General features: G+C 54.4%; 1 protein-coding gene across 1 annotated transcript in view; it reads left to right on the top strand.

The window, feature by feature from the left end:
- The window catches only part of NKD1 (NKD inhibitor of Wnt signaling pathway 1), an 86,664-nt gene that overhangs the window by 60,035 nt on the left and 12,667 nt on the right, over positions 1–13,962 (top strand). Inside the window, exon 5 of the mRNA XM_007459475.1 lies at positions 11,876–11,982. Coding sequence (XP_007459537.1) covers positions 11,876–11,982 — 107 coding nt within the window. The remainder of the gene's footprint in view (positions 1–11,875; positions 11,983–13,962) is intronic.

The raw sequence follows: 13,962 nt of genomic DNA, 5'->3' as shown, positions 1-13,962 counted from the left end.
AAAAAAAAAAAAAAAAGTGAAAATAATAAGTAAATAAAACAGTAGGGTGGGACTGCTCTGGGCCTGCCTGTGTGGCCCCTGAGACTCCTTGGAGGGGATGCTGGCCCCAGTGACCGTCTGTGGTTCTCCGGCCACCGTTGGCGTCCGGTCCGAGGCGCCCCCTCCCGCCCCAGGCTGAAGGACATGGCTGTGGACGGCAGGCCACCCCAAGCCTGGGCCTGGTGAGAGTAGCTCTGCCGAGTCTGGCCACGGAGAAGCGTCCACCTGGCCTGGAGCTGGGGCTGCGGGCATCCCTCTGTGCCTCGGGCCAAGGGAGAGCAAGCTGAATCCTGAATCTCTTCTTTGTCCTCCTGTCGGCCAAGTTCATTGCCTCTTGGCTGGCTGGAGGGCTGTTAAGGGAAAAAAAGGCCATCTGAGGCGTGAAGATAAAAAGAAGTCTTTTAGCCATCCCAGGAGAGGATGGCTTTAGCTCCTGCGTTGTTATGTAAAGCCGGCCCTAATCCAGCGTCTTAACTGCCTTAACTGGCCAGCTGGGAGCTCGCGGGATGGGAGATTAAGGCTGGGCTTGGAGCTAGGGCTGGGGCTGTGAGCTCCTTTTGAACTGTGCAGAGAACAAAGTAAGCATGAAAAGTCCCGCGCTCCAGAGCTGGCCGGGTGTGGAGGGCGGGACCCGCGGCTTGGGGGCTGGGGGGTCGGCGGGGTGGCCAGAGGGACCTTCCTCTGCTGACCCAGCAGGGCGCTGAGGACTGGGGAGGGTCATCCCACACTTCACTCCAGTGCCCACCCGACGTCCCCACCTCCCCAGCTGGGCAGGACGACAGGTGGTGGCAGCCTGTGGCCTGTGGCCCGAGGTGGACATTGGTGTCAGGCCTCCGGAAAGCAGTGTGTCTGGGGGTGTCCTCCCGACCCAGCAAACACTGAAGTGCTGTTCCCGTCAGGAGGGAGAGGCCTGTAAATGGTCACAGGCCCCTTCTCTCCAGCGTCTTAGCTCTCTCCCGCCTCTCACCCTCAGCCTCTGCCCTCTGAGTCTCAGTATCGTGGCTGTTTCTTGTCTGTTGACCTCTTTGCTTGGAGGTGACATCGGGCAGAGTGCAACCATCTTGACATCTTCCATAGAAAGGTGACTCCACAGAACCCAGTCCTGCCTTCATTAAGGACCAAAAGCCCATGAGTCAGGCGGCCCTTCCCACTGGGGCCAGGCCCTCCCTCCAGGCTCCCAGGGCTGCTGCCAGGCGGGCCTCCATTTGGCCCAAGCCGGGTTTTGCCTGGCAGAGTCCGTGGGGTCTCTGCTTCCCTGGCCGTGGTCCTGCCGAGCAGAGCAGTGGTGTGGGGACTGAGACCTGGACGGCTGAGCAGCCCCACTGTGAGTTCAGGGCCTGCCCCAGTCTGCGTGGCTCCAACTTTGTCTCCCTGCAACCCCATCGGGGTGCATGAGAGGCTCCCTTCTCCCTTTATTCTGAAGTCAGACCCCAGATCCAGCCTGGCTTTACCACCACTCACTCTGTGACCTTGGAAGAGTCACTTAACTTTTCTGTGCTTCAGTTTCTTGTTGGGGGCAGTCATAGTATTCCTTCCTCAGAGTTCCTGTGCACATGGCGAGGTTATATAAGCCCCGAGAACAGCCCTGGTTCAGAGTATGCCCACGTCTGTGAGCTGTCCTGACTCTTGTCTCGTGGGTTCCTCTTTCTTGAGGGGGAGCCAACTGGTGTTTGTAATTGTTTACTAGTCCAGATCAAAGAAGGCCTATTTTCAAAGCTTCTTTAATCCTATTAGACTCTCTGAGTGTCTCCTATCACCCTCAGTGCGCAACATAGCCTGGCATGCCGTAAGTGCTCAATAAATACAGATCTTCCTTGACTTATGATGGGGTTATGCCCCAATAAACCCATTGTAAGTTGAAAATATCGTTAGTCGAAAATGCGTTGCATACAGCTAACCCTACCGAACCTCATAGCTTAGCCTGGCCCGCTTTACATTAGCCTACACTTGGGCAAAATCATCTAACACAAAACCTATTTATAATCAAGTCTTGAATAGCTCCTGTCCTTTATTGAATGCTGTACTGGAAGTGAAAGACAGAATGGCTGTCTGGGTACAGAATGGTTGTAAGTGTATGGATTACTGACCCTCGTGCTCGTGAGGCTGACTGGGAGCTGGGACCCACTGCTGCTGCCCAGCATCGCAAGAGGGGTCGTACCGTGCATATCGCCGGCGCGGGAAAAGACCCAGACTCGAAATTCGGAGTACAGTTTCTACTGATTGTGTATCATTTTTGCACCGTTGTAAAGTTGAAAAATTGTCAGTGGAGGACGTCATGACTGTGTTCACAAGAAGAATGAAGCCAACACCATGAAGTCACTGGAGTCAGGCCCCCAGGCAGGCCCCATGTGCCCCGCTCCAGTCCATCCAGGCTCCCGGGTATGAGATGTCAACCATTCACAGAGCAGAGGAGCCCTTGGGAGGCCGTTAGTCCCCTTCCTTTTCGGTAAGAAATCTGAGGCCCAGAGAGGGGATGTGACCTGTCCAAGGTCACACAGCAGACTGAGGACAGTCTTTTCCTCACTCAGCAAGTATTTACTGAGTACCTGCTGCAGGTGTGGGGCCTTGCTGGGCTCTGGGTTTGAGCCACCCACGAGGTCGGCAGACCTTGCTGTCAGGGTGTCGACATGGGGGAGGCAGGGTAGTGGATAAATAAGCCAGGGAGTGAGCACGCAAGGCTCTGGGAGTGGCGCTCTGTGAAGAGGTGACACCCAGGGAAGGGTGGAGTGTGACAGGCCTCTCTGAGGAGGTGACATTTCAGTGGACATGCAGGTACCAGGAACGAGCTGCCACAGGAGGATGTGAAGGGTGAGCCGAACCCCAGATGGGAGGAACGTGGGGTTTAGGGGAGCGCAGAGGGGAGGCCCATGTGGCAGCAGGAGACCTGGGGGATGAGCATGGGGCCACGGGCTTGGGTTTCACGCTGCTTTTGGAGAGAAACTGTGGGAAAGTTTGAGGTAGGAGAGTGCCAGATTCTGACTTCCATTTTCACCAGTTAATTGTGGCTCCTGGGAAGGTTGGGTCATTCCGAGGAAGGAAGAAAGCAATGAAAACAGGAGGTGATTGCGATAGTGCAGGGGAGAGGTGATGGCCTTGGCCTAGCCTGGGGCTGAGGGGCTGGAGAGAAGTGGATGGGTCTCGGGGTGACGGGGGAGGGCTGGGAGACAAGAGGTGGACGGTCTCGGGGGAGGGAAAGAAAGGGATCCCGGGCACACCTTAGAGTTTTGGCTTAAGGAACTAAGGAAATGGTGCTGGCACTTCTGCGGTGGAGGTATTGTCAGGTGACAGTCAAGGCTTTTGTTTTTGGATATGTCAGTTTCAAGATGCCTGTTTGACATGCAGGTAGGGATGCTGAGTAGACCGAGTCTAGAGTTCAGGGATCATTTGGGGAAAAGAGAGAGAGAGAGAGACAGAGAGACAGAGAGACAGAGAGAGAGAGTGAGGACTTCTCAGGAAGTGGCCACAGATAGCTCCATGGGAGTCCTGGGTGAGGCTTGTCAATTGGTGGGGCTGGCCGGTGGTTCCCATAAGTCTGGGAGGAAGGGGAGTTCACTGCAGAGCAGCAGGGACCCCCAGACAGAGGGGGCAGGCAGGCCACACCCCGCTGGCTTCTCTCCCTCAGTTCAGAGCCTGTCCTGCCGGTGAGTGTCAGTCGCCCAGACTCCACTCCAGTGCAGTCCCCCCAGAAGCCCGGGCTTCAGCCGTGACAGCAGTTTCTCTCAAGTCTGTTCTTCATAAAAGCTCAGCTTGAACAGTGGAAATTCTGACTGGTGTCAGATACCGAGGAGGCTTTCATAGTTTCAAGTAGCTCGGGGTTAGATTTTAAAAGTTGGATTTCATCACATGTTTTAACTTGGGCGGGGATGGGGTAGAGTGGAAGGGACATGATATTTTTAGCCCAAAGAAGGCTTTTTTCCCTTTCCCTCTCCCTCTCCTGGCGTTTCCCCCTCCTCCCCCCAACAGATGTTTCGTCTCAATCCTATTCAAACCTCAAAGCAGAGTGGCCATCAACCTTATGCTCTGATGAGAAAAAAAGGCCAGAATGCTATTTGTTGGGAAGGGTTTTTTTTTTTTTTTTCCCCCTTTCTTCTTTCCCCTCAGTCACAACTGGCCCTTAAATAAAATCTACTTACAGAAAAATGTAACCTGGGGAAGCAGGAGTGAGGAGGAAAAAACCCAGGAAGGGGTAGACACCTGCTGGTGGAAACTGCCAGAAACCAGCTTCAAGAGTATTGCACTGGGTCAGTTATATGTTGTTGTTGGTTTTGTTTTTCCTGAAAAGCAAGGGCTCCAAGTGATGGATAGTTAAGTCAGGACTCTTTGGGTTCTTTTGGATATGCAACCCAAACTCGCTTAAGATCTGGCTCGTGAAATTGAAAAACTCTGGGGTAGATCTTGCCTAAGAAGGGCTGGTTGGATCCAGGAGCTCAAACCATGTCATCAAAACACACACACATACACACACATAGTTCATCCTCTCTCCCTCCATCATCTCTCCCTCTGCCCTCTGTTAGTCTCTCCCACTAAGGTGGCCAAGATGACTACCCTGATCTGGGTGCTCACATCCTACAAGCTGAGCTATCGCAGGTGAAAGAGAGCTCCCAAGTCCATTATTTCTTGCAGAAGTTTGATTCTTACTTTACTGGACAAAGTAGGTATAGATTTTGTGGGACCCAAGCTTATGCAGTTTGGTGGGGTCTTCTTTAAGAAAAAGAAGACATGCTTCTCTTTCATAACTATGAACCAGTTATATACAAATATATGTATTTATATATTACTGTTTACAATATATTTCCCACTAAACCTAAATAAATACATCCCCAACTCACCCTCCCCTTAGCGTGATTCCAGAAATGCTCGTGTTCACTCCAATACCATGTGACACAAGGGGACGTGTGGGAAGTCAGAATGGGAAGAGACAGTGTTCTTAACCGATTGAGGATAAAATATCTAATTTTGAAAGTGCCAAACAACCAATGTCAACACATTCCAGCTTGGAAGAGGCCCGTGCAAGCGAGAGGCCCAGAAGCTTTAGCTTTGTTAGCTTCACGATGAACTGTCCTTTGCCACTGAGCTAAGCCACAGGGCCATCAGGATGAAATAAGCTGGTCGGGTCTGGGTACTGGGCGCATCCCGGAAGCTTGGAGTGGGATCAGCCCCTGGTAAACCAGATTGATTGAGATGGGGGAGGGGTGGCCCCCTAGAGAAAACCCAGATGCTATTATCAGAAGGGGAGAAGGGTTGCGGGACAGGCAGGAACAGGTGTTAACTATTGTTGTGTGACAGAATGGAGGGAACAGTGGCTGGGGAGGCAGGAAACTGGGATTTTAGTTTTCTGTTCCTACACCGGCTGCGTTCACATCCTGATTGTGCTGCTTCCTGTTGTTTCATTTTGATGATGATGATGATGAGACACTTCTATGTAGGGTGACAGGCACTGTACTGTATGTTGGAGCTGCAGCAGGAGTATTCAGTCAAATGAGTAATGATAATAACAGTATAATGGGGATCACTGAGCAGGGAAATCTAACCTAGCCCCTGAGGGCATGAGGGCATTTCTTCTCAGAGGTAGGCACGTTTACAGTGAAGACCTGAAAGGTGAACAGGAGTTGGAGAGACAGAAAGAGTATGCTCTTGGTGGGGAAAAGCAGCTCTGTGGAGAGATGGGGCTGAGAGACAGCAGCGGGGAAATGGCTCAATCAAGTTTGCTTTTTACACTTAGTTCCCTCTTGTAAAGAGCAAACGGTAACACACCCTGCATGGTGCTATTAGGAGGACTTAATGGAATAACGTGTGCACCTGCTAACTTTACCAGCTTCCACGTACAGCCCGCTGCCGTGTGCAGGGACAAATAGATTTGTATATCTCTAGACCCTCGTTCCCCGAGGAGAGCCTCATGCAGATAATGCAAGAAACCATTTGGCCTGGAATGCACATATGATATCTTTCTCTTTTTACTGGCAGCAGATTTACCCTCCTAATTATATTTGGCATAGGCTAATATTAAAATTCATCTGCATTCCCTCTAACAGCTGCTTTTGGAGGGTTGGGGAGTCAGAAACATCCTGGCAAGCCACCCTGAGCCTAAAATATTTGTGGCAGATAATCTGCATGTGGACAATTGAGAAAGGCCTGTGGCTACATTAAGGCCAGGGTCCAGACTCCAGCCAGGAAGCTCTGGCTTGTGCTAAATCTTACTTACATTGTATCAACTGAGAAGAACTTGCCAGGTAACCAGGCTAAGAGAGGTGTGCACCTGGCATTTCAGCATTAGTAATTTCTGGTCTTTGGTGGGGCTGATTTAATCATACATGTTTCAAATTTGTCTCTTCTTCCAAAGTTTAATATCAACCAGGCCTTTCTGGATTGTGTTAAAATAAGCTGGCATTGGCTGATATCATCCAGGGTTTGGATTTTAGCCGACGTCTGGGATTCAGGAATAGACCTACCCCTTTTAAACCACCCCCTTTCCCATGCCAGTTCGCAGCCTCATTCACGCCAGAATTCATGGTGTTTGTTATGCAGCCTGCCTTCCGTCCACCTGTGGGTGGGGTTTGCTGCAGTGGACCTCGCTGGGATGGAATATCTGCTCTGTGCACGTACGGTACGTGCTAGGCACTGTGGGCAGCCCAGGAGGCAGCAGCTAGCAGAGCCAGCTCTCTCGAGAAACTTGCATTCTGGCTGCGTGGATGTGATCGGCTCCCGTGAAGCGATCAGGAGATCCCAGATAGGACTGCAGACTGAATGGGTTTAGACAGCCCTCTGCTAACAACAAATGCATTTGTACAAGTTGGAAAAAGGGGCCCCTCCTCCAGACATCTTTCTGCCATCTGTCCGAAAACTGTCACAAGCAATACACAAATCTAGGATGTCCGGCATGTGAACAGCGCCCCCTAGAGTTGTACCGTGCACAGCCGGCTTCTCAGAGCCGGTCTCCCAATGACCCCAAATGACCCTGACCCCAAGGCCAGGTGGGGAAGAACGCTGGGGCGCTCGTCCTGCTCAGGAGGGTGGGGCCTCAGGAGGCTGGATCTGTTTCATTTCACAGCCCTTCTTCTCGTGCTTGGGCGGCGCCAGCTGTCAACAGCTCAGGCTGGGTGGGCTATTGCCATCCTGCTCCCTGGGTCACTGCTAAACAGTCCCGAGAAAGTGACCGTGGCTCTCCCAGCGTGAAGTCCCACATAAGCCTCAGATGCCTGCCATTAGGTCCCTGGGTGGGTGTCAGGGACCCACGATCAGAGTTGTGCCCATTCCGGCATTTCCTACTCTCCGCAGTGCTCAGCACTCTTCTCTTGCTCTCTCTCTTCCGCCCCCCCCCACCCCCTTTTCTTAAACTGGGGGAGGGGAGAGGGAAGAGACTGTCTTTGATCTCAGCGGAGGAAAAAAGTCTGTCCTGTTCAGGCTTTTGGCTAACACAACAAACAGTGTTTAAAATTTAACTTTGCTTAATTAATTAGTAATTCTGTTTAATGCTGTCTGATCTCCCTCCAAAAGGTATTTTGAAGCTTGAGAAGGGAACATCAAAGGGAGCCGGGTGAAGATGGTCAAGTAATGCATTTAATCTGGCAGTTGCTAGGGGTGGAGAGATGCCAGGTTGGGAGCTAATGTGGGACAGAGCCATCATCTGGTAAACACAGACGGCCGGCTGGCTCCTCGTGGCTGTGGCCGTGGTAAGAGGAGGGATAGGGAGCAGCTTCCAAAGAGAAGGAGCTCCACACGCTGCCCCAGACTTGTTTGAGCTGAGACCTGGTTTTAAGAAAGCAAAGTTGACGTTTTCTTTCTTCCATGGCTACTGTGTATGGTTGGGCAGGTTGTGGACTGCACAAGGATTTCCGGTCAAGCAGGTGAGCAGCAGGTGAAGCCTGCACCCTGCCTATCAAGGATGTATCCTCGTAGGTGTGCAGAGCTGCACTTAACCTAAGGCACAGTCCACATGCTTTACTGTAAAGGGCTGGGAAAGTACGTGTTTTAGGCTTTGTGGGCATTAGAGACTATGTCTCAGCTACTCAACCCTGCTTCACCATAGACAATGGATGTGAGTGTCTCTGTGTCCCAGTAAAACTTTATTTACAAAAACAGGCGGTGGGTTGCCTTGCCTCGGGCTGTAGTTTGCCAACCCCTGCTCTAGGTCACCAAGGGTACTTCATAGGCAAGTGAAAGGCTTTGCTTCCTCCTCTCTCCCTTCCCTTCCTTTTTCTCCTACCCCTTGCACGGCTTTCCTTTCTGCTTTCAAATTAGCAGTGTTGTTACTGTTGCAATTGAAGAGTGATCAGAGTTCCCCTGAAACTATGCCCCGCAAAAGATCACCTCTGGGGTGGGGGGGGGGCGGGAAACCTGCTGGGCTGAACAGGAATAAGAGACAGGGAATGCGCTTGGACTCCGGTGCTAAAACCCATCTTGACAAAAATATCCCCAGTTGATTGGACCCAGGCAGCCTGTGGCGAGCCCCATTCACCGTTCTCCCACCTACCCATGTCCCCGAGGACGGATGCACGGAGGGAGGGCGATTTTGTTCTGCACAGGGGTGGCTGGGGCAGGTGGCGGTTTTTCGTTGTTTGGTTTCAGTGGGTTATGTGGTTGGAGAAGCAGGGTCCCTGAGTCCCAGCCCAGGCCTCTGGCATTGGGGTCTGCATGGCTTGCTGATTGGTTATCTGCCACCTCTTCTGGCCGCTGGGCAGGAGAGAGTGAAAGAGAGAAAGATTTTCTTTGGTGGGGACAAAGGGGCACTGACTGTTCCTAGCCCCCAGGCCCCAGGGCAGATGGCTTGCAGTCCTACTACCCGCCTGTACCTGTCCCCATGCTGGGAAGCGGCCCCTGGTGGGTGTCCAGGTGGTTTTCTGAGCTAGGGTGGGATGAGGGATCGGACCCCCCTGGTGAAGAAAGGACAAAGCCCTGGTCTTTGGAGAGGACATGCGATGAGGATAAGGGATGGAGGGGGATGTCTCTCTCCTCCCTGGGAGAGGAGAAAGGAAGGCAGGAGGGGAGGACCTGAGGAAGGACTGGGCTGTTTGGGTGTCAGGGGGAGGGGTGGTCCGGAGAAGGAGAGAGCAGGGACAGAGGTTTCTTTTCTTTGGGTTTTATCATGTGGAACTTGAAAGGCAACATTGAACCTGAAGGTGGTTTTCTGATAACGTCCCTTTGAACTTAAAGTTTGGTTTCGATAAGCCTGGCCGGCTTGCATCTCCAGCCAGGACCTCGGCAGAGGGAGGCGGCAGCTTTGACGATGGAGCTGGCCTTTGTTTTTCTTTCTTCTTTTTCTTTTTCTTCTTCCCATGATGGTGGCAGCTCTGGCCCAGCAGTGCACCGATAGATTTGAGATGGAGGGGTCAGCGTGGCGCAGGCCGTATGCTTGGCTGTCCTTGGGTCACTGGCCAGTCTCCCACCTGACTTACCTGGGGCTCGGCGTCACACCAGAGCGGGACACCTCCTGGCCCTGAGGTGTTTGCTTTGGAGGAGCAGGGAGGGCTGGACTTGGTTTCATCCACTCCCCCAGGAGCGGTCAGCACCAGTGACCTTCCCCTTGCAACCACCCCAGTGATGAGGATGCCAAGTGCCCCCACCCTGGAGGAGCCAGATCTTTTAGGTTTATTCTCATTGGCCTCATTCTGTGAAACGACCAGGGAGGAGCCAGGGTCTGTGACTGAGACGGGATCTCTAGCCAGAGCCCCTGGCAGCTCTAGGGAGTTGTTGCCTTGCTGCGGGGACATGCAGAGCCGGGGGCTCCCTGCATCCCACTGGGTGTGAAGAGAAGGACGGGGACACCCGGCAGTGGCTGCCTCAGCCCCCAGGCCCAGCCACAAGGGGAGCTGTCATGGAGCCGGGTCAGTCACTGGCCGCCATGGCCTTCCTGTCCCCGCCTGTCTGGCCTGTGACTGGAGCATCCTTATCTTTATCTCCTTCCTCCCTGCCCTGCTCCCCACCCAGGCTGATATGACACTTTGTGTCTGTTTGTATCCCAAAGCCTCAGTTTTTAAAAAACTTAGCTGCCCACTTCATGATTCCTAAAAGATTAAATGTGTCGGGACATTATTCCCCAGACTATGACTACTAATGGCTGGACCCCATGTGCTGGCCCTGGCTGGCTCTTAGCCCTTTCAGTCATAGCTCCTTGAATCCACACAGGAATCCTCTGGGGAGGGGACTGTTATCATCCCCATTTTACAGTTGGGGAAACTGAGATGTCTAGAGAAGTTATGTGACCTGCCCAGGGCCACACACAGTGTCGGGAGGGTCAGAACCCAAGTAGAGACTAACCTCTCCCTGGGCTGGCACCAAGTCTCCTAAACCAAGCCAGGAATGGCATGGAGTGGTTGAGAGCGTGAGCCAGGTCGCTTGGGTTCAAATCCCAGCCCCGTCAATTAGTAGCAAAGCACTTAACCTCTCTGTGCCTCAGTTTTCCCATCTGGAAAGTGGAGCTGATAGTAGTAACTGCCTCACAGGGCTGCTGTGAGGACCGAGTGAGTCGCTGAACGGTGTAGTCAGCACTGTGTGAGGTCACTGCCTCATCTTTATACACGGAGGCCACCAAGCTGTACGGGGCCCCACGGGAAGTGCTTTGGATAACTGCTGGGCCCACAGGGCAGAAGTGAAGCAGGAGAGCTGGGGAACTTACCCAGCAGCCACTCCTGGGTCCTGGTATGCAAGGGTGTGTGAGTGTGGTGTAAGAACGGGGTGGGGGCGGAGGCAAAGCCCCCCACCTAGTTTCCTGGCCTGGTGGCTGCATTTCTCCAGGCTCCTGGCTTCCCAAGAAAGTCCACCCATTGTTGGGGCCACTGCCCAGTCATCTCAGCTCCTTACACGGCCCTCCTGGGCCACCCTGAGTCAGGCATAAGGGGACAGTTCCTCAAGTGGGAGCCAGGCTCCATTTGCTCCCCTGTAAAACAGGACAACAGAATCACTGCCCCAGGGCAGCTGAGGGAATCTAAAGAGAGGAGCTGTGAGGCTGTTTTGGAAAGCACATTTTTGAGCAAACTTGAGTCCCCTTTATCAGGCAGAGACAGAAGTGGCTGAAGGGGTCTTGTGGGACTTTCAAGATTTGAGGGAACCTTGTGGGCTGGGTCCTAGCTCAGAGATGATGGCTGCTCCCCTGCACTGTTCTCCTGGCACCTGTTAGGGGTATTCACGGGAAAATGGTGTCCACAGGCCCCAGGCTTTCATGCCCACCTTCCCACTGCTCCTGGGAGGATGCACAAGGACCATAGAACTCTCTGCTCAATACTTTTGGCAGAGGGAGGACCCTCTAGGTGAGCAGAGGCAGAATGAAAGGCACAGGGCGAGCTGGCTCCTGAAGATACCATGGTGTGCCTGCCTGCGTATCTGTGTGTGCGTGTGTGCTCGTGTATATGCCCTTCACCTACCCCAGTGAACTCCATTTCTATCACTCTCTTCCTGACCACCCACATCTTCGAGGACACCACAATGTCCTCCTGGAAGGCAGAGACTGCAGAAAGTGGCTGTGGTCCAGAGCTCCCCCTGGGGGCTCCAAAGGCACCTGTCTGCCTTCATTCACTTGCCCTTTGGTCCAGCACTGCCCTGGGTGGCCTCAGGATGCTTACCTGGGCTGCAGAGAACAGAGGCCTGAGAGGCCCACTGGGGTGACCTGAGCAGCGGCAGGGAGGCACCCTGGGAAGAGGGTCTCCCCTGGGGCAGCCCTGGGCATTAACGGGGCCAGAGGACAGAGCAGTTGGACCCCAGCAAACCGGCAGGGCAGAGTGGACCCCACGCCATGGTGAGGACATCCTCGGGACAAAGCCACAGGGAGCTGGTGGCCCCGCACCTGGGCTTGGGAGGCTCGGGACCCACCTCCTCACGCTTTCTCCCTCGCCTCTCCCTGCAGTGGCCCTGCCTCCCGAGAAGACGGACGGGCTGGCCAGTGGAGATGAGAAGAGGATGGAGAAGACAGGCGAATCCTGCCCGGGCTCCAAGAAGCAGCTGAAATTCGAAGTAAGTTTCCTTTCCTGGTGCTGGGCCCTGGATGGAGGTGTTTTCTCTTCTCGGTGCTGCTTTTCGAGGAGGGAAGCTGAGGTCCATCCAGATGTGAAGGCCCCTCCCCTCCTGGGTGAATAGCCGCCCTCTGAGAGAGGTTTTTACTGCTACCTCTGGGGCTGCCCCAGCTCAGCTCAGGCCCTGGGGACTCACCTCTGCCCTCCCCTCTCAGCTTGGGGCCCCTCTCAACATGGAGTGGTGGCCAGAGGATGCCCCTGGGCTGTGGCCTGGTGGCCTGGGGGAAGGACAGGAGAGTGAACGGGGGAGACGGCACCCTGGCCCTGGTGCTCTGTTACTGCCTGGGTGACCACCCTCTTCTCTGGGCCTCAGTTTCCTCAGTGGTGAAAGAAATCTTTGCTTCTAGCTCCCAAGGCTGTTCTGGGGAGCATGTGGGGACTCTCAGGTGGGGTGTGGACGACCAGGAGACCTGGGGCAGGTCCCTGACTCTGTCTGGGACTCAGGTGGTCAACACCAAAGGGGGCATGCCCGCCCAGAACCCACAGTCTGTCTGTCCTGCCTCCCCGAATGGAATATTGAGCTCCTTCTGTGTACCAAGCACAGGGCCAGGTGCTGAGAGCAAGACCTAGACCTGCCCTCAGGGAGCTTACCGGCTTCTCCCCGCCCTCCTTTTACCCTCACCTCCTTCCTCCTCTGTTTCCTTCATGAGATCACTAGGGCATAGCTCTGGGGCCAGCAGGTGGGGGACAGTTCCCAGCTCTGCCGCTGCCTCACTTGCCCACCCCCCGTGAAATGGCGATATCTATCTTATTGGGATGTCGGAAGCATGCTGACTTAAGGCATCTCAAGTGCTTAAAAGGGTGTTCAATTCAGAATGAGTACTTTCTTTCCTCCTTCCAACCAGTGTTGATTGACAGCTGTGGGTACCAGGGAACCCGGTAGTGAACTGGACATGGTTCCTGCCCTCATGGAGCACAGCATGGCAAGGGGGACAGATGAGTGACCCAGGCCCAGTAACTGCACAGTTGGTGACGTGACGGGGATCTGGGAGCATGGAGGGGGACAGGGAGGTCACCTAAGCGAGGCCAGAGGGCTGCGGGGTGATGGGCATTTTGGCAGTCCAGACACTCGGTGCAGTGCCCGGAGGAGGGAGCCGTGGCTGCAGGCAGAGGTTGGAGGGGGCGAGTGTCTATGCTGAGCCTCTGGGCATAGGAGCACGGGTTGGGAGAGGTGATGCACGGGGGTAGCCTTTGGGCTCAGGAGGACACTTCTGGTGGAGGGAAGAGGAGGGCAGAGTCCCGGAGGCTTGGCGGTGCCGGCGGGCTGTGCGGGACAGCAAGCTGCATTGTGCAGGGAGTCAGGGGCGATGACGCAGGAGTGTGGGTAAGACAGGTCGCCGAGGGCCCTGGATGCAGGAGCTGAGGGGTCAGGCGTCATCTAGCTGAGGAGCTGCGGGTGCTAAGCTTCTTCCTGAGCTCCCCGACCCCGGGTCCCTGCAGGTCTTCTGGGGTGCTTGGCAAAGCCAATGCCAAGCCCAGCGGCAGAGGGAAGGCCCAGACCCAGACGTCTTCCCAGGAAGCCCAAGTGGCTCCGCTTCCGGAGTGGGGCCGGCTGTTGCCTGTGACTCATCCATGGTCCCAGAGGAAGACTCGCCTGAGAGGTCCGGGGCTGGGGGGACAGGAAGGTGCACGTGACAGAGGTCACGGGAGGTGGGGGTAGTTACTTAACCTGTGTTTCTGAACTTCTAACCCGAGCTGTCTTTGGAGCCAAGTGGAGGGGCTGGGAGAGGGAAGCAGGTAAACACTGTGTGTGTGTGTGTGTGTGTGTGTGTGTGTGTGTGCGCGCGCGCGCGCGTGCGCGTGTGTGAATGTGTGTGTATGCACGTGTATATGTATGTATGTGTGAGTATGTGTATGTATGTGTGGGAGTGTATATGCATACGTATATGTGTCCATGTGTCTGTGCTCGCAAGCACGCACC

Source organism: Lipotes vexillifer, unplaced genomic scaffold (genome assembly GCF_000442215.2).
Source record: "Lipotes vexillifer unplaced genomic scaffold, Lipotes_vexillifer_v1.1 scaffold342, whole genome shotgun sequence".
Classification (NCBI taxonomy): Eukaryota; Metazoa; Chordata; class Mammalia; order Artiodactyla; family Lipotidae; genus Lipotes; species Lipotes vexillifer.
This window is presented reverse-complemented; position numbering and strand designations above follow the sequence as displayed.